The sequence below is a fragment of the Coregonus clupeaformis genome, chromosome 25 (assembly GCF_020615455.1).
Source record: "Coregonus clupeaformis isolate EN_2021a chromosome 25, ASM2061545v1, whole genome shotgun sequence".
Classification (NCBI taxonomy): Eukaryota; Metazoa; Chordata; class Actinopteri; order Salmoniformes; family Salmonidae; genus Coregonus; species Coregonus clupeaformis.
Genome location: NC_059216.1, coordinates 33996006 through 34015526, shown reverse-complemented (window position 1 = coordinate 34015526; position 19521 = coordinate 33996006). Strand labels below are relative to the sequence as shown.

Here is a 19521-nt window from a genome sequence, read left to right as displayed (position 1 = left end):
ACTTGGCATTCAGGCCAAATAGTTCAATCTTGGTTTCATCAGACTAGAGAATTTTGTTTCTCATGGTCTGAGAGTCCTTTAGGTGCCCTTTGGCAAACTCCAAGTGGGCTGTCATGCCTTTTACTGAGGAGTGGAGGCCTGATTGGTGGAGTGCTGCAGAGATGGTTGTCCTTTTGGAAGGTTCTGCCATCTCCACAGAGGAACTCTAGAGCTCTCTCAGAGTGACCATCGGGTTCTTGGTCACCTCCTGACCAAGGCCCTTCTCCCCAGATTGCTCAGTTTGGCCGGGTGGCCAGCTCTAGGAAGAGTCTTGGTGGTTCCTAACTTCTTCCATTTAAGAATGATGGAGGCCACTGTGTTCTTGGGGACCTTCAATGCTGCAGAAATGTTTTGGTACTCTTCCCAAGATCTGTGCCTCAACACAATCCTGTCTCAGAGCTCTACTGACAATTCCTACGACCTCATGGCTTGGTTTTTGCACTGACATGCACTGTCAACTGCGGGACCTTATATAGACGTGTGTCTTTCCAAATCATGTCCAATCAATTGAATCTACCACAGGTGGACTACAATCAAGTTGTAGAAACATCTCAAGGATGATAATTGGAAACAGGACGCACCTGAGCTCAATTTCGAGTCTCATAGCAAAGGGTCTGAATACTAATGTAAATAAGGTATTTATGTTTTTTTATACATTTACAAACATTTCTAAAAACCTGTTTTTGCTTTGTCATTATGGGGTATTGTGCGTAGATTGATGAGAATATTTTTTTTTTGAATCCATTTGAGAATAAGGCTGTAACGTAACAAAATGTGGAAAAAGTGAAGGGGTCTGAATACTTTCTGAATGCACTGTATATATACGGAACAAAAATATGAACGCAACATGTAAAGTGTTGGTCCCATGTTTCATGAGCTGAAATAAAAGATCCCAGAAATGTTCCATATGCACAAAAAGCTTATTTCTCTAAAATGCTGTGCACAAATTTGTTTACATCCCTGTTAGTGAGCGTTTCTCCTTTTCAAGATAATCCATCCTCCTGACATGTGTGGCTTATCAAGAAATGGATTAAACAGTATGATCATAGGGGTCTGCCGAGTGGAACAGCGGTCTAATGCATTGCATCACAGTGGTTGAGGCGTCACTACAGCCCTGGGTTCGATCCCAGGCTCTGTCACAGCTGGCCGTGACCGGGAGACCCATGAGGCGGCGCACAATTGGCCCAGCGTCATCCGGGTTAGGGGAGGGTTTGGCCGGACAAGATTTCCGTGTCCCATCGCGCTCTAGCGACTCCTTGTGGTGGGCCCGGGTGCCTGCAAGCTGACATCGGTCGCCAGCTGGACGGTGTTTCCTCCGACACATTGGTGCAGCTGGCTTCCGGGTTAAGCGAGCAGTGTGTCAAGAAGCAGTGCGGCTTGGCAGGGTCGTGTTTCGGAGGACGCATGGCTCTCGACCTTTGCTTCTCCCGAGTCCGTAAGGGAGTTGCAGTGATGGAACAAGACTGTAACTACAAATTGGGCAAGAAAAACAGTATGATCATTACACATGTGCACCTTCTACTGAGGACTATAAAAGGCCACTTTAAAATGTGAATTTTTGCAACATCACACAATGCCACAGATGTCTCAAGTTTTGAGGGAATGTGCAATTGGCATGCTGACTGGAGGAATGTCCACCAGAGCTATTGCCAGAGAATTGAATGTTAATTTCTCTACCATCAGCGTCATTTTAAAGAATTTGGCAGTTTCTATCAACCGGCCTCACAACCGCAGACCACATGAAACCCTGCCAGCCAAGGACATCCAAATCCAGCTTCTTCACCTGTGGGATCATCTGAGACCAGCCACCCGGACAGCTGATGAAACTGAGGAGTATTTCTGTCTGTAATGAAGTTTTTTTGTGGGGAAAAACTCATTCTGATTGGCTGGGCCTGGCTCCCCAGTGGGTGGGCCTGGCTCCCAAGTGAGTGGGCCTATGCCCTCCCAGGCCCACCCATGGCTGTGCCCCTGCCCAGTCATGTGAAATCCATAGATTAGGGCCTAATTAATTTCAAATGACTGATTTCCTTATATGAACTGTAACTCAGTAAAATCGTTGAAATTGTTGCATGTTGTGTTTATATTTTTGTTCAATATAGTTCTAGATTTCATTCACCTCATAGCAAGGGTGTTGCAGGCATCAGTAGTTTAAACATATAAACTTTACATGGGTACAACATCAGGGTGTAGTTAAACATTCACAAGATCCTTTCCGCCTTTCCAGGTACAGTGTACTACTCTACAGTAGCTGTGCTCTGTGCAGAGAAAGGCTTGTGGCGCTAGCTCATGCAGAGCTAGCGTCCTTCAACATGAGCCCCTCCATACTGTATGTCAAAGTCTCTCTGTGGAGAGTTATGGCTTTAATATCATGACCACTAGCCAGGTCCATTTGTTCTCCAGGGCACCTATGAAATGGTCAACATGATTATGTTTTTACTCAGCCACAGACTTTTATTGGCTCCAAGCTGAAATGTGTTTGTAAAGCGTTTTGATTTAGACAGCCGGAGAGAGCGAGAGAGAGAGAGAGAGAGAGAGAGAGAGAGAGAGAGAGAGAGAGAGAGAGAGAGAGAGATGGAGGTCAGTTGGAATGAAGATGCTTTTCGATTATTATTATTTTATATATTTTTTTGTGGAGGGGACACATACAGTATACTAAGACAAAAATTGAATCCTGACATTACGTACAGCGCCTTCGGAAACTATTCAGACACATTGACTTTTTCCACATTTTCTTAGGTTACAGCCTTATTCTAAAATTGATTAAATCGTTTTTTACCCCTTATCAATCTACACACAATACCCCATAATGACAAAGCAAAAACAGGTTTTTAGAAATTCCTGCTAATTGATTAAAAATAAAAAACTTAAATGTCATATTTACATAAGTATTCAGACCCTTTACTCAGTACTTTGTTGAAGCACCTTTGGCAGCGATTAAAGCCTAGAATCTTCTTGGGTATGACACTACAAGCTTCGCACACCTGTATTTGGGGAGTTTCTCCCATTCTTCTCTGCAGATCCTCTCAAGCTCTGTCAAGTTGGATGGGGAGCATTGCTGCACAGCTATTTTCAGGTCTCTCCAGAGATGTTCGATCGGGTTCAAATCCAGGCTCTGGCTGGGCCACTCAAGGACATTCAGAGACTTGTTCCGAAGCCACTACGTTGTCTTGGCTGTGTGCTTAGGGTCGTTGTCCTGTTGGAAGGTGAGTCTTCGCCCAGTCTGAGGTCTTGAGTGCTCTGGAGCAGGTTTTCATCAAGGTTCTCTCTGTACTTTGCTCCGTTCATCTTTGCCTCAATCCTGACTAGTCTCCCAGTCCCTGTCTCTGAAAAACATCCCCACAGCATGATGCTGTAACCACCATGCTTCACCGTAGGGATGGTGCCAGGTTTCCTCCAGACGTGATGCTTAGTATTCCGGCCAAAGAGTTCAATCTTGGTTTTATCAGACCAGATAATCTTGTTTCTCATAGTCTGAGAGTCTTTAGGTGCATTTTGGCAAACTCCAAGCGGGCTGTCATGTGCCTTTTACTGAGGAGTGGCTTCATCTGGCCACTCTACCATAAAGGTCTAATTGGTGGAGTGCTGCAGAGATGGTTCTCCTTCTGGAAGGTTCTCCCATCTCCACAGAGTGACCATCGGGTTCTTGGTCACCTCCCTGACCAACGCCCTTCTCCCCCGATTGCTCAGTTTGGCCAGACGGCCAGCTCTAGGAAGAGTCTTTGTGGTTCCAACCTTCTTCCATTTAAGAATGATGGAGGCCACTGTGTTCTTGGGGACCTTAAATGCTCATACATTTTTTGGTACCCTTCCCCAGATCTGTGCCTCAACACAATCCTGTCTCAGAGCTCTACAGACAATTCCTTCGACCTCATGGCTTGGTTTCTTTCTCTGACATGCACTGTCCACTGTGGGACCTTATATAGGCAGGTGTGTGCCTTTCCAAATCATGTCCAATCAATTGAATTTACCACAGGTGGACTCCAATCAAGTTGTAGAAACATTTCAAGGATGATCAATGGAAACAGGATGCACCTGAGCTCAATTTCAAGTCTCATAGCAAAGTGTTTCTGTTTTTTGTTATTAATACATTTGCAAACATTTCTAAAAACCTGTTTTTGCTTTGTCATTATGTTTGTAGATTGCTGAGGAAATGGTTTTATTGAATCCATAAGCCACCTCCAACGTTGCTTTAGAGAATTTGGCAGTACTTTCAACCAGACTCACAACCGCAGACCACGTGTAACCACGCCAGCCCAGGACCTCCACATCCAGCTTCTTCACCTGCAAGATCGTCTGAGACCAGCCACCCGGCAGCTGATGAAACTGAGGAGTATTTCTGTCTGTAATAAAGCCCTTTCTTCGGAAAAACTCATTCTGATTGTCTGGGCCTGGCTCCCCATCGCTGCACCCCTGCCCAGTCATGTGAAATCCATAGATTAGGGCCTAATGAATTTTTTCAATTGACTGTTTTCTTTATATGAACTGTAACTCAGTAAAATTGTTGAAATTGTTGCATTTATATTTTTGTTCACTATTTGTTACTATTTTATATTTCCATGTGTAATATTAATATAATATTTCATAGATGTCCAGTAGATAAGGAATTGGGAAAGTCTGGTATACAAAAAAACACTCATTGAAGTTACCTGAAAATCAAAGCACCCATAACCACACCTGGCCCTGAACAAACCATCCCAACAGACACCTGATACAGTGGCTGACTGTGCTTGAAAACATGCAGGGCTTTGTACACAATGGTTTGCATAATATTTAAAACACCTAGCACACCTGAACACACCTGGGTAAGCGTGACAATAACTCTCTCTCTGTTTCCCAGAAACGGAATGAACAGACACAGACCTTGGTTCAAATACTTCACTTCTCTTTTTTTTACCTGCACTGTTGGGGCTCGGAGCATCTGAATTTCACTGTACCCTGCGATTACATCTGTGACCCTGTGCATGTGACTAATAAACTAATCTAATCATCTAATCTAATCTAATACTATTTGAAATCTTTCAAAAACATTGAGTGTTTGCTCGAGAAAGTGCCAGATCGGTGGGGTTTTCTATTTTGTAACAATTCTATTAGTCCATCAAACCAGGCAAGCTCAATCAAGCACAGATAAAGTATTTGAATAATTAAAAATAGTATTTCAACCCATAGGTCTGACAGACATGTAAGTTTTCCATAGCTTTCCCTTTCCTGGCCTCATTACCAAAAAAATAAAAATGCTATCTGGGCTATGTGGTTATTTGTGGTGTAAAGATGATGAAGGGCTTTGAGCTAATTTCTCCATCTAGACCACAGGGTCTCTGAGCCTCTGTCTCTGGGGAGAGGATGGGGCTGTCGTGGTCCTTGAAACGCAGCTGTTCAGGGGACATGTATGGAGCACATATAGTATACGCTGGTATGTGGCTGGTAATCTCTATGCTGTTGATATGGCTGTATGCATGTATTCGCAGGTTAGCATGACATAATCTGTATATCCCCAGTCACATAACAATAATAACATAAATATGTGAATAGAGATATTTTCTATGCCAATGGTGGTATCCACATTAATAAATGTAACACTTACATGGGTGTCTTGATTTGTCAAAGGAATGCCCAGCATCCCTAACCCTACCCTCCTCTCTCATGTTCTACCTCACCCTATCACCACCTCCGCCCGTTGATAGCCCCCCATCCTCTACTCCCCGTCCCCAGGACCTACCTGTATGGTGGGAGAGGAGCGGTGCTTGCGGGTGGTGGTGGTGGACATGGTGGTGGTGGTCTCGATAAAGGTGGTGGACATCTCGGGGGGCTGGGCGGTGGTGCGAGCCGACCCGGCCACAGAGGGCACGTCGCCCACCAATCGGACACTGCCGTTGATCTTGATGTTGAGGTTGCCCTCGGCAGCCATGTTGAGGACCTTGAGGCCGTTGTAGTAGAGGCCGGATAGCTGACCCTGGAAGGGCCGACTGCGGTCGCTGCCACCGATGGTGACTGTGGCCTGGGTGTTGAATATCGTTAGCTGCCGGCCTAGAGAATGGAACCAGACAGAGGTCATTCACATCAAGGAATATCAAGGTACTGAGTAGCAAAATAAGGTTTCTATTTTGTTTTTTTTCCGTGTCCAAACTGATCTTGAAATGGGAGGAGATGTTGGTTGACTCAAAGCTCGAGCTTCATATGATAAATGTTGGTCTGCCATGACCTCATTGTGTGTGTGTGTGTGCGTGCGTGCGTGCGTGCGTGCATCACTATGTGTACTTATGAGTCCTTGACAATGAAATGGTCCTTACAGTATATTGTAGAGGTCACGATGAGGTCGGTTGTAAAAACCTTTAAGGTGAAACTACAAAGAAAGGTCAACTGAAGAGGCTATAACTAGCCTGTGCCCAGGGAGCTAACCCCAAATATACAGGGTCAACACTTCTGGCTACAAGGGTGATGTCTCCCAGGATTGATTCACTGTAGAAAGGTCATCGTGTTGTTAGCTGTAATTACGAGATTACGGGTTGTGATCTGAGGCTGAGGGAGGAGAGGAGAGAGGAGGATGGAAAGGAGGAGAAAAGGTCAAAGCTTTATGTCTGTCTCCTCAAACTGGCCCTTTGGGGCAGCCTCTGATCAGCTGCATCTAAAAAGTCTAGAGCTAATGCCATAGCTAAGAAGATGAAGACTGGGGTAGGAACCAATATTTAAAAGGCTAAGGCAAATGCTGAAGCCTGAAAGCAGAGGAAGGAACTAATGTTTAAAAGGCTAGGACTAATACCAAAGGTATGAATCAGAAGGGCAGGAATCTGAAAGAGAAAAGCAGTACAAGGGGCTTTCGAGTTTCAAATGGGTACAATTATTACTGAAAGGATATATACATGTAAAATCTAAGAAATCTAAGTAACATCACCCGATACACAACATCTTGAATAAGTGTATATTTGAAACCTAAAACAACAAAAAATGAAACCTACAAATTGTAATGTTCAATTTAGCAAGAATGGAGTAAATTGTTAACCTGTTAGCAAATCGTTTACCCAGTTTGATGCAATCATTCTCCAATATCATTAACATTGCATTCTGGTTACTGAAATAATAAATGAATAAATGATTGTACATCAAAAGATTATTAACTGACTCAATATTGTAGATGTACAACAACATGTTGAAAATGGCATTCAAGTTTAAATGGATGTTAAAGGGACTTTAGGAAATACTTGAACTTTATGTTATTTCTGTTTTATCGTAAAGCTATTTTTCGAAGGATTCAAGATGTAGAGTATATGAAATAATATTTCCATGTGTAATATGAGATAGGATGAAATATTATCTACAATAGCAGTCCCTTTAACTGAGTAGAGTGATTATGAATTATGAATTACCATGATATTTATTTGGGTAATTAACTTGGGTAACAAAATCAAATCAAATGTATTCGAATTGAGAAAGAAAATTAGGTTAGGAAGTTATTAGGTCATGTTAAAATCATATTTTAAAGTGGTAAAATAAATTCAAAGCATCAGCAACAGTTCAGCAGGCAAATGCAAAAATAAAAAGTTAAATGTTGAGTTCAATAGAAGAGAATTTAAAAGTTAGATGTTGTGTTAAGGTTACCTTTCTCTTGTAGCCAATCCACTACTGGCCGGGCGTATTTCAATGGGAATTTCTTAGTGGCAATTTCAAGGCGTTCACTATCGGTTGTCGCTGTTTAAAGTTTAAAAAACATTTAAAACATTTAGAAAACAGTATGCATTTGGCATCAGGCATTTTAACACATTTTAACACATGCTCACTTCAAACTTTTGTTTTCATTTTCATGCAAGCATTTAAAAAAAGTTTAACACTTTTAATTGCAGGTTAGAATTTATGTCTTGTTTATGAGATAGGTGAAGTGTTATAAATAAAGTGATAACAAAAATAGGTCATTTGCTGCTCTGCTGGTTTTCACGAGGCTTTACTCACAGGCGACAGAAGCGCCTCTATATTTTTGCATTCATTTAAACATTGACAAAGATATTTAGAACTGAGCCTTCATAAAAACCAGCATTTGTTTCTCATGGGATGAAGTGTATTCAAGTATCTTAAAACTAATAACAGTTAACAGACCCTTCCAATGCACATTCACCATGCAACCATTTCATACTATTAGCAGACAGTTCATGGGCATTAAGGTGAATTTTTTTTTTGCATTCTTCAAATCCAACATTAAGAACAAAAAATAGGAGTAAAGCTGTGATAATAACAATTTTCACTGGACAGCATTTGCTTTTTCTTCCCCAGAAACCAGTTCACCTCAGTACTCAAAGAAGGTTTAGCGTGTGTGCATGTGCGTGCGTGTGTGCATTTACACACCATGCTGGGAAACAGGAAAAGGACTTTAGGGCAAATGGAGGTGGTACAGTAGGGGTGGCAAAGGAATAGGGTTGAATATGCTTTTGGATGTTTTAGGATGGGTATCTGTTAACGCCTGCTGTTTCTACACCAGAGTCAAATTGTGATGGGAGACAAGGAACCCCATGGGGAGACAAGCTGCCACGGGGTAGGAACCAAAGGAACCAAGGTAGGAACCAAATTCCAGGACCCCAAAGAGACAGGGGTACCTGAGGGCCTACCCAAAGTGAGCACCCCTACCAAGTATATTCCCTCCTTTTCTATCCCCGAAAGAGAGACCTCATTTGAGCCTTCTGCAAAGATACAGTGCCTTGCAAAAGTACATTTTTCCTATTTTGTTGCTTTACAACCTGTAATTTAAATGGATTTTTATTTGGATTTAATGTAATTGACATACACAAAATAGTCCAAATTGGTTAAGTGAAAAAAATTAATAAAAAAAATTCAAAAAATTCAAAAAAATAAATAACGGAAAAGTGGTGCGTGCATATGTATTCACCCCCTTTGCTATGAAGCCCCTAAATGTTGTATTTTATTTTATTTCACATTTATTTAACCAGGTAGGACAGTTGAGAACAAGTTCTCATTTACAACTGCGACCTGGCCAAGATAAAGCAAAACAGGGCGATAAAAACAACAACACAGAGTTACACATGGGATAAACAAAACGTACAGTCAATAACACAATAAAAAAATAGAAAATCTATATACAGTGTGTGCAAATGTAGTAAGTTATGGAGGTAAGGCAATAAATAGGCCATAGTGCAAAATAATTACAATTTAGTATTAACACTGGAGTGATAGATGTGCAGAAGATGATGTGCAAATAGAGATACTGGGGTGCAAATGAGCACAATATGGGGATGAGGTAGTTGGTTGGCTAATTACAAATGGGCTGTGTACAGGTGCAGTGATCGGTAAGCTGTTCTGACAACTGATGCTTAAAGTTAGTGAGGGAGATATGAGTCTCCAGCTTCAGAGATTTTTGCAGTTCATTCCAGTCATTGGCAGCAGAGAACTGGAAGGAATGGCGGCCAAAGGAGGTGTTGGCTTTGGGGATGACCAGTGAGATATACCTGCTGGAGCGCATACTATGGGTGGGTGTTGCTATGGTGACCAATGAGCTAAGATAAGGCGGGGTGCAACCAATTACCTTCAGAAGTCACATAATTAGTTAAATAAAGTCCACCTGTGTGCAATATAAGTGTCACATGATCTGTCACATGATCTTAGTATATATACACCTGTTCTGAAAGGCCCCAGAGTCTGCAACACCACTAAGCAAGGGGCACCACCAAGCAAGCAGCACCATGAAGACCAAGGAGCTCTCCAAACAGGTCAGGGACAAAGTTGTGGAGAAGTACAGATCAGGGTTGGGTTATAAAAAAATATCAGAAACTTTGAACATCCAACGGAGCACAATTAAATCCATTATAAAAAAATTGGCACCACAACAAACCTGCCAAGAGAGGGCCGCCCACCAAAACTCATGGACCAGGCAAGGAGGGCATTAATCAGAGAAGCAACAAAGAGACCAAAAATAACCCTGAAGGAGCAGCAAAGCTCAACAGCAGAGATTGGAGTATCTATCCATAGGACAACTTTAAGCCGTACACTCAACAGAGCTGGGTTTTCCGGAAGAGTGTCCAGAAAAAAGTAATTGCTTAAAGAAAAAAATAAGCAAAAGGCATGTTGGAGATGCCCCAAACATATGGAAGAAGGTACTCTGGTCAGATGAGACTAAAATTGAGGTTTTTGCCTATCAAGGAAAACGCTATGTCTGGCGCAAACCAACACCTCAATGGCCTAGTCAAAGCCCAGATCTCATTCCAATTGAGAATCTGTGGTATGACGTAAAGATTGCTGTACACCAGCGGAACCCATCCAAAAAATTGGCACCACAACAAACCTGCCTGTCACGGTTCAGACAGACGACAAGAGGACCACAATTGCGTCACACCAGAAAGTTTATTTAAACTTAAGGGGAAAGGGATGTAGGGAGTGAGTGAAGGCTCCAGGGGTTATCCCGTCCGATGTGCTGGGTCTGTGCCTCCCCCCAGTGGCAGCGATGCGTCCGATGACGCCGGTGGTTGGTGGTCCAGAAGTCCTGGGGGGAGGAAACACAGACACAACGGGGCGGAATGAAACCAGGCAGCAGTACAGTTCAAGGGAAATCCAAAATACGTAGTAGCAAGGCAGAAGGCTGGTCAGAGTTACCGGGATTGAAGAGTAGTCAGGAGTCGTAATGGCAGAAGCAGGTCTGGATCTCCTGAGGCAGAAGAGTATCCAAAAACCAGGCAGGTCCGGGGTCACAAAACCAGGGTGAGCCAGAAGCGCGAGCAAACAGGTTCCGGGTGTGAGCTTTGCAGACGATCTGACAAAGGAGAGCTGAAAGACAGGGCTATAAATACTGGGAGAGGTTAGTGGGTAATGCAGCGCAGCTGGCAGAGTAATTAGAGCCGAGCAGAGCAGGGACAGGTGGAGCTAGTTAGGCTGAGTAGAGAGAGTGGTGAGCAGAGTGGAAGAAAATAAGGTGGTAACCCGGTGGAGTGAGAGGCTCATGACACTGCCAAGAGAGGGCCGCCCACCAAAACTCATGGACCAGGCAAGGAGGGCATTAATCAGAGAAGCAACAAAGAGACCAAAAATAACCCTGAAGGAGCAGCAAAGCTCAACAGCAGAGGAGCTGGAGCAGTTTTGCCTTGAAGAATGGGCAAAATTCCCAGTGGCTGGATGTGCCAAGCTTATAGAGACATACCCCAAGAGACTTGCAGCTGTAATTGCTGCAAAAGGTGGCTCTACAAAGTATTGACTTTGGGGGGGTGAATAGTTATGCATGCTCAAGTTTTCTATTTTTTTGTCTTATTTCTTGTTTGTTTCACAATAAAAAATATTTTGCATCTTCAAAGTTGTAGGCATGTTGTGTAAATCAAATGATACAAACCCCCAAAAAATCCATTTTAATTCCAGGTTCTAAGGCAACATATAATAGGAAAAATGCCAAGGGGGGTGAATACTTTCGCAAGCAACTGTAGGTAGACAGCAGGTGGCTGTGTGTGTGCGTGTTGAGTGTGTATGTGTCTGTATGTGTGTGTTTCATGCTCTTTACCCTGCCTGCTGTATGTCAGATGCTCTACAGGGGCCTTATTTATAACTGTTGCATAAATTTCACACTCAATTTCTGCATGTGCCATTTCTGAAAAGTCTGCCCAAGTACACAAATATTGAGACGTATAAACTTGCCGTAAAAAGTATGCCATACAAATGCATGTTTCCCGTTATAAACCAGATGTCGAAAACTGTGCAAGCGTGAACGAGGCATTAAAACTCCGCCTGGAAAACGCCTCCATTCACCTTTTATGGTGCCAACAACGTCCTTTATTTGCTGTATAATGTGGAACTATTGGCATTAGGCCGTGGCATGCAGAAGACAAATTGTTGTTCAATATTTAGTTAATCAATAGATTATTGGGTTTACATATCCTGCCTTAGTGTAGGCTCTGAGATATTTCCCATACCAGTCTATTTACTGTGTTGGCAGAATGTTTTCATCTTTAGCAGTAATTTATGCTGTATCTGGTAAAGGATCGTGTCCATTTCTGAAAGAGAAAACAATGGTACATTGTCATGGACGTGTCAGCAGAACGTTTGAATTCAACAATGTTTCATATCGACTTTTCCCCCAATCTAAATATGATGGACTGTCACTGCCAGCAAATTCTAAAACATTGTAGGGCAGGCCCAAAAAAAATATTTATTGTGTGTTTTTAATCTACTTGACTTTTTAATATATATTTTTATAGTACTACTGATATTAATTACTGCATTGTTGGGAAAGAGCAAGCAAAAAATGGCATTTTACTGTACTTGTGCATGTGACAATAACAACTTGAAACTTGATACATAGGCCTACTTCACTGTAAAAGATCAGCTATGATATTGCAAAACTTGAAATACATATAGCCTATATATTTACTAGGCTACTAGGTCCAATTAAATGAGAGATGCACATGGTAATTTGTTGTATGGCTCCTTCCCTAATGAACCCATCATGGCCAGAAAAGGTAAGGAATATATTCTGTAATGGTTACGAAAATAAAATTGGAAAAATATTCCTATGTCTAATTATAAGATTCCTATGTCTAATTATAAAACATAGATTTGAGCTCTTCTCACTAATGGCAAATGGTTGCATTCTTGTTAATATGTTATCCTGTTTTAAGTTTTTTTTATGAATAAGCTTTTCATCATATCCCCCATTTGCACAAAATACTTACTTGCCAGCTTGCAATACAATATTTCAACCACTTGAAAATGGGCGTAGGCATGGTCTAAAGTTTGCGGGGAGGTGAGAACATTCTCACGTCAAGTATTTTTTTTAAATAAATGTCAACCTTTGCGTGAAAACTGGCGCACACACATTTTGGGGTATATTTTGTACCTATGCAAGGTTTATAAATGAAGCCCAGATGTTGTCAAATTGCTTTACAAATTAAATAGATCCTTCCCAGGCACTAAAATAGCATCAGTCCCATAGATGTCACCTTTCATTGGTGTTACTGTCTGAAGACTGACAGCATTTCAAGATATAGAACAAAGAGAAAGGCGGAGTAAGACATTATGGATGCCTCTATACTTATTGCATGATGCAGTTTATATTTGCATCAGTTACTGTCAAAACAGGAGGCCGTGGACAAAGTCTACTTCTGGAGAAACCCTGACAAAATAAGTCCTGCTCCTCCTCTCCATGACAGATGCAGGAGGGAGGCCGCTAACTTCTATCCACTCCCGTCTGACCAACGCTCTACAACTAGCGCCTCATCCGCTTCCAGTGCCAGTTTTTTATCCAATGAGAGACTGGACTGACAGAAGCGCGGAGGTGGCCGCGGTCACGCGTACCGACGAGATGCCGTACCCGAAGGGGTAAGAAGAAATGACTATCAGAGGCAGAGGGGACCGTTCACACGGTCCCAGAACCCACGGGACTGAGTGTCTTTAATTTATCAAGCAAGATATTGAGTCCAGCCCATGTCTCCTTGCTTAATAAAGGGTTATCTTTTGTGCCTACAACTCAGTGCAACGATTTCGATGTTAAGGTAGACATGCTTAAGTTTTTTAGAAACATCCATTTAGGGGAATACTTTAGCTACCCTAATCGTGATATTTCAACTTAACATGTAGGTGGCTCACCTGCATCTACTCCGACTCCTTTCAGAAGTAAGAGTTATTTTGTACCTCCAGCCAATCGCAATCATTCTATTGAGACATATTGCAGACTCGTTGAAAAATATGTTGGTAATCTCCTTAAGAACAAACAGGAGTACATATCATTTCAAAATGTACCCAAGGATGAAAAACAAGCTTTGCTTGATTTACAATCCGATACGTCAGTTCTTACCCGCCCTGCTGATAAGGGTAGGTCGGTTGTACTCATGGATAGGACAGTTTATGTAAATGAGTGTCACAGACAACTGCTTGACAACACCTTTTACAAGAAAGTCAGAAGTGACCCCACTTCCCAATTTCAGAACACTATCTTTACTGTCCTAGATGGGTATTTCAGTTCTGGTCAAATCACCAAAAAAGAACAAGATTTTTTGACTATTCAACACCCTAAAATTGCCAAAATTACACAAGAATGTTACAAAACCTCCAGGGCGCCCTATTGTAGCGGCCATTGATGCAGTAACAACCCCTTTATCAACCTTTGTTAACTTTTTTATTAGACCACTTGCAGAACAGCTCCCCTCCTTTGTAAAGGACACCAGCAGTATGATCTCTATTATTGAATCTCTTGATCCTCTCCCTGATAATACCTTGTTAGTTACTTTTGATGTTGAGTTGTTATATACGAATATTCCACACGAGGGCGGTATTGAAGCCATGGAAAAAAAATAATCTGCAACGTGACCCAAATGAACTACCTTCCAGTGCATTCATTTTAACACTGGCTGAAATAGTACTCACACACAACTACTTCATGTTTCTAAATTATTTCTTTAATCAGACGAAGGGTACTGCTATGGGATCCCCTATGGCTCCTAACTATGCTAATTTGTATGTGGGTTACATTGAGAAACAGTCAATTTTCAATCCTCTCAAAAATGTTTTCTTGCCTAACATTATTATTTGGAAACGGTACATTGATGATATTTTTGTTCTATTGAGGGGTGACTTAAAACAGCTCCAGGCATTCTATGCTTTTCTTAACTCTTGTTCTGAGCACCTGAGATTTACTATGCAATCTGACACACGTCAAATCAGTTTCCTTGATCTTCTGATTTTGTGTGAGGATAATGTTCTATACACTGATCTTTACAGGAAACCTACTGATCGTAACAGTTTGTTGAGGGCTGATAGTTGTCACCCACTTCCCTTGAAAAACAGTTTGCCCTACAGCCAATTCTGTCTAATCAAAGGAATTTGTAAAAAACTATCAGATTTCGACCGAAATATGGCTAAGACGCAAAGAAAATTCAAGGAGAGGGGGTACAAAAATGGTCAGATTAATACTGCCATTGAGAAAATTCAAAACAAATCGAGACTTGACCTCTTTCAGGGACAGTCTCGCAAAAAGAAGCATTCTTGTGTTCTAACTACACGCTATTCAAAGTGCTCTGAACAAATAAGGGAATATTTCACAAACATTGGCACATTCTAAGATCCGATGACAGTATTGGTAATGTGTTTTTGGACCCTCCCTTGGTTGTATTGGTAAACTCGGATTTACCACCCCTAAATATCCCTGCACAACGTCTATTTACGCCTCTACCGGATGGAAACTACAAGTGTAACGGCTGCGCTCAATGCAATGGCACTTACAAATGTAGATCCTTTAAACACCCGCAAACAGGGAAACAGATCCCAATCAAAGGTGTTATTACGTGCTCCACTAAGGCAGTTATTTATCTTATAATTTGTCCTTGTGGTAAAGATTATGTGGGAAAAACAAAGTGCGAATTAAATGTACGAATCTCGGAACATCGTAGCACCATTAGGTGCAAAAACTCGACATACCCAGTCGCTGCCCACTCGATTTTGTCCCTACGTTATATCGGCATCGAACATGTCACCCTCCCTAGGAGAGGGGGTGACCTCGACAACTTATTGTTAAAACGAGAGGCGGCCTGGATCTTTAATTTAAAGACCCTTGCTCCCTTCGGTCTCAACGTAGACTTTGATTTGAAGCCATTCTTGTGATTATTGTGATTTTGCTATTCATTGTAAATGTTTGTGGGCCTATGTAGCCAAGTTGTATCTATGATCGTATGCTATCCATTTTTTTTGTATGTTCTGTTTATCTGTGAATTATCCAATGCTATTAGGCTACACCCCGCCATGATTACAGACACCTGCGTGTGTCCTTTGACACTATATAAACTAGTGACCCTCAGTGTTTGTCATTATACCCTGATGAAGACAGCTTGTCTGTCGAAACGTTGGTTATTAGGATATTCAATTATTGCATCTGAGTTCCTGGAGTGTGCGGCTTTCCTTTTCTTTTTCAAGTGTTCTACTCCGTTAGCCAGCACCTCGCCTGAAATAGGTGTGCGTTTCTTTCGCCTCTATACAAAACAGGAGGCATATCATTTTCATAATGATTCATTCACCCAATCACCCTTGTGATTGCTATGGAAAGCAATCTTATGCCTGGACTGTGTGTGTGTGGGTCTATGTTTATCCCTCACTCTCTATCAGTCCTGCTCACCATCCCACACTACCTCTCTCTCTATTACCACTCTCTTAATTCTATAGGCTTACATCTAAAATTCTCTCTTTCTTCCCCTTACATTTCCTCCCTGAGTGGAACCACTGACAGAATTCATTTGCGCAGGGCTCTCTGACTCTCCCAGAGGGCCGTCTCGCTCTCTCCCTCTCTCCCTCTCCCCTTGCTCAGTCCCTCCCCCTCCATCCCCCCTCCCCTCTCTTCACTCTCCTTAATGCTGACTGCCTTGCCCATGGAAATGGGAGCCTCATTCTGGAAGATTTCCCCTCAGTATCTCCAGGAGACAATGGCAGCCCGGGTCCTTTATCTGGCCATCCACACTGCTCTCATTTAAATCGCAGGATTAGATGCCTGGCTCATACTGAAAGGCTTATCTCTCCCCCTTCCCTCCATCCCTTCCTCCCTCCATTCCTCCATTCCCCGCGGCCCTCAGCAGAGATTTATAGGGGCGGGAGATTCTGTTTTCGATAGCAGTAATTGTATTTGGCTTGTAGGGTACACAAGTATTTATCCACGACACCATTACCTTAAATCCTCTGCAGATAAAGGTGGCCCAAGGTGTTTCTTATCCAACCACACCACCTCTCTCTATCTAGCTTTCTCTCTCTCTCTCCCCCTTTGAGAAAATGTATGTATTGTCAGGTTTTCTGAAAGTGACAGAGTTGGGTCCATGTTGTGAACTGTTCTGCAGTGCGTAAGGCAGCATCAAAGGTCTCACATGGACCATCGTATTGCTCTCCTCCTCCCTCCAGATCATGGACACGCGTTCCCGATACCAAGAAGAGAGCGGAACGTCCCCGGGCACGGTAGACTCCTCCGTATCATCTCCCAGATGGAGCCATAGGCTGACAGACCTATATATCAATCTGATCACTCTTGATAGGAGGTCAATTCTCCCTACTTATCAAGATCTGAGATGCCAGCTTGATGCCTTTTGCCAGTCAAAGGGGAGGAGCTGGCCTCAGAGGCATGCTATAGCGTTCCGCTCCCTTGTCTCCATTGTGTGTCGAGCCAGTTGCAGAAAGCTAGAGGGAAAATAAACCTGCGCCGGTGTTACTGTCACAGAGTGGCTCAGACGAAGCGCAGCTTCATTCGTATGAAACAGGGGGCCTGTGCAAATGAAAGCAATCATCCTCAAACATGCAGTGTGTCTTTTGAATGCAGCTCCTGATAAGCTAGGATGAGGTGCTGCTTTTTCAAGGCAATTTGCCGCAGAGTATTTCTTCTCTTTCTCTTTTCTCCATTCCTCTCTTCTCCACAACAAGCGTGACTCTGGTAATCGATCCCCATCTCTCTAGCTATTAGGGTTGGGCGATATCCAGATTTTCATACCTTCATACTGTTCCTGTACCATACCGGGGTATACGGTATTACCAGCAGTGCACACAAGGGGAAATTATTTATTTCCAAGCGTACATTTTTTTATTATAATAATTATGCTAACAAATGCTAACAAAGTACTAGTGAATTCCCATAGTGGATGCTAGCTAAATGATAACAAGCCTAAGCGAACATAAACTAACTGCAAGGACAGACACCTCAACTCCCCAGCAGGGATCTTGATCCATTAGGTGATTGATCGTCTCTGCTGTAACCAAGAAGCTTGATCTTCCATGCTAGCCATTTAGCTAGCAAATTAGCAAACCAAATGCATAGCTGGAGCCCTGAGCTGGAGAGAATTTATGTGGCACATCTTAGATAGTTAAACTTATATTTATAAGATATTTAGCTGGAAAACAATAGTGAATTTCAAGAGCAACTTGATCACCTTCATTGAGCTGTACAACAATGGATCATCACATCACGAAAGCTTCCATTTGCTATGTGTGCTCTTTGTAAACAAACATGCCATGTGGCTGGCTCAATCAGCTGCTTAAGGGAACAGCTTCATAATGAAAAAATAATACAACAGACGAAATGAAGAACGCAATCTGCTTTATCTATTAACCTAGTGCACAAGTTTACTTCAGGTATTTATTTAAAAATAACAAAAATTGATGGTATTGAAAATCATACCGTGGGCATTTTAAAATACCTCGGTATACATTATATACGGTATACTGCCCAAGCCTACTAGCTACAGTGAGGGAAAAAGTATTTGATCCCCTGATGATTTTGTACGTTTGCCCACTGACAAAGACATGATCTGTCTATAATTTTAATGGTAGGTTTATTTGAACAGTGAGAGACAGAATAACAACAAAATAATCCCCAAAAACGCATGTCAAAAATGTTAAAAATTGATTTGCATTTTAATTAGGGAAATAAGTATTTGACCCCTCTGCAAAACATGACTTAGTACTTGGTGGCAAAACCCTTGTTGGCAATCACAGAGGTCAGACGTCTCTTGTAGTTGGCCACCAGGTTTGCACACATTTTGTCCCACTCATCTTTGCAGATCTTCTCCAAGTCACTAAGGTTTGGCAACTCGAACCTACAGCTCCCTCCACAGATTTTCTATGGGATTAAGGTCTGGAGACTGGCTAGGCCACTCCAGGACTTTAATGTGCTTCTTCTTGAGCCACTCCTTTGTTGCCTTGGCCATGTGTTTTGGGTCATTGTCATGCTGGAATACCCATCCACGACCCATTTTCAATGCCCTGGCTGAGGGAAGGAGGTTCTCACCCAAGATTTGACGGTACATGGCCCCGTCCATCGTCCCTTTGATGCGGTGAAGTTGTCCTGTCCCCTTAGCAGAAAATTACCCCCAAAGCATAATGTTTCCACCTCCATGTTTGACGGTGGGGATGGTGTTCTTGGGGTCATAGGCAGCATTCCTCCTCCTCCAAACACGGCGAGTTGAGTTGATGCCAAAAAGCTCGATTTTGGTCTCATCTGACCACAACACTTTCACCCAGTTCTCCTCTGAATCATTCAGATGTTCATTGGCGAACTTCAGATGGGCCTGTATATGTGCTTTCTTGAGCAGGGGGACCTTGCGGGCTCTGCAGGATTTCAGTCCTTCACGGCGTAGTGTGTTACCAATTGTTTTCTTGGTGACTATGGTCCCAGCTGCCTTGAGATCATTGACAAGATCCTCCCATGGTGGAGAGTTTGGAATCTGATTGATTGATTGCTTCTGTGGACAGGTGTCTTTTATACAGGTAACAAGCTGAGATTAGGAGCACTCCCTTTAAGAGTGTGCTCCTAATCTCAGCTCGTTACCTGTATAAAAGACACCTGGGAGCCAGAAATCTTTCTGATTGAGAGGGGGTCAAACACTTATTTCCCTCATTAAAATGCAAATCAATTCATAACATTTTTGACATTTTTGTTGTTGTTATTCTGTCTCTCACTGTTCAAATAAACCTACCATTAAAATTATAGACTGATCATTTCTTTGTCAGTGGGCAAACGTTCAAAATCAGCAGGGGATCAAATACTTT

General features: G+C 42.4%; 1 protein-coding gene across 20 annotated transcripts in view; it reads right to left on the bottom strand.

Moving 5' to 3' along the window:
• The window catches only part of nrxn3a (neurexin 3a), a 504060-nt gene that overhangs the window by 61256 nt on the left and 423283 nt on the right, over positions 1–19521 (bottom strand). For all 20 annotated transcript variants that reach the window (XR_006657440.1, XR_006657442.1, XR_005995385.2 and 17 more), the window contains 2 exons: positions 7633–7722; positions 5756–6063 (listed from right to left, as the gene is read on the bottom strand). Coding sequence is in view for 16 of the 20 variants with exons in the window: in XM_041848285.2 (XP_041704219.2) it covers positions 5756–6063; positions 7633–7722 (398 nt within the window). In the remaining 4 variants the exon portion in view is untranslated. The remainder of the gene's footprint in view (positions 1–5755; positions 6064–7632; positions 7723–19521) is intronic.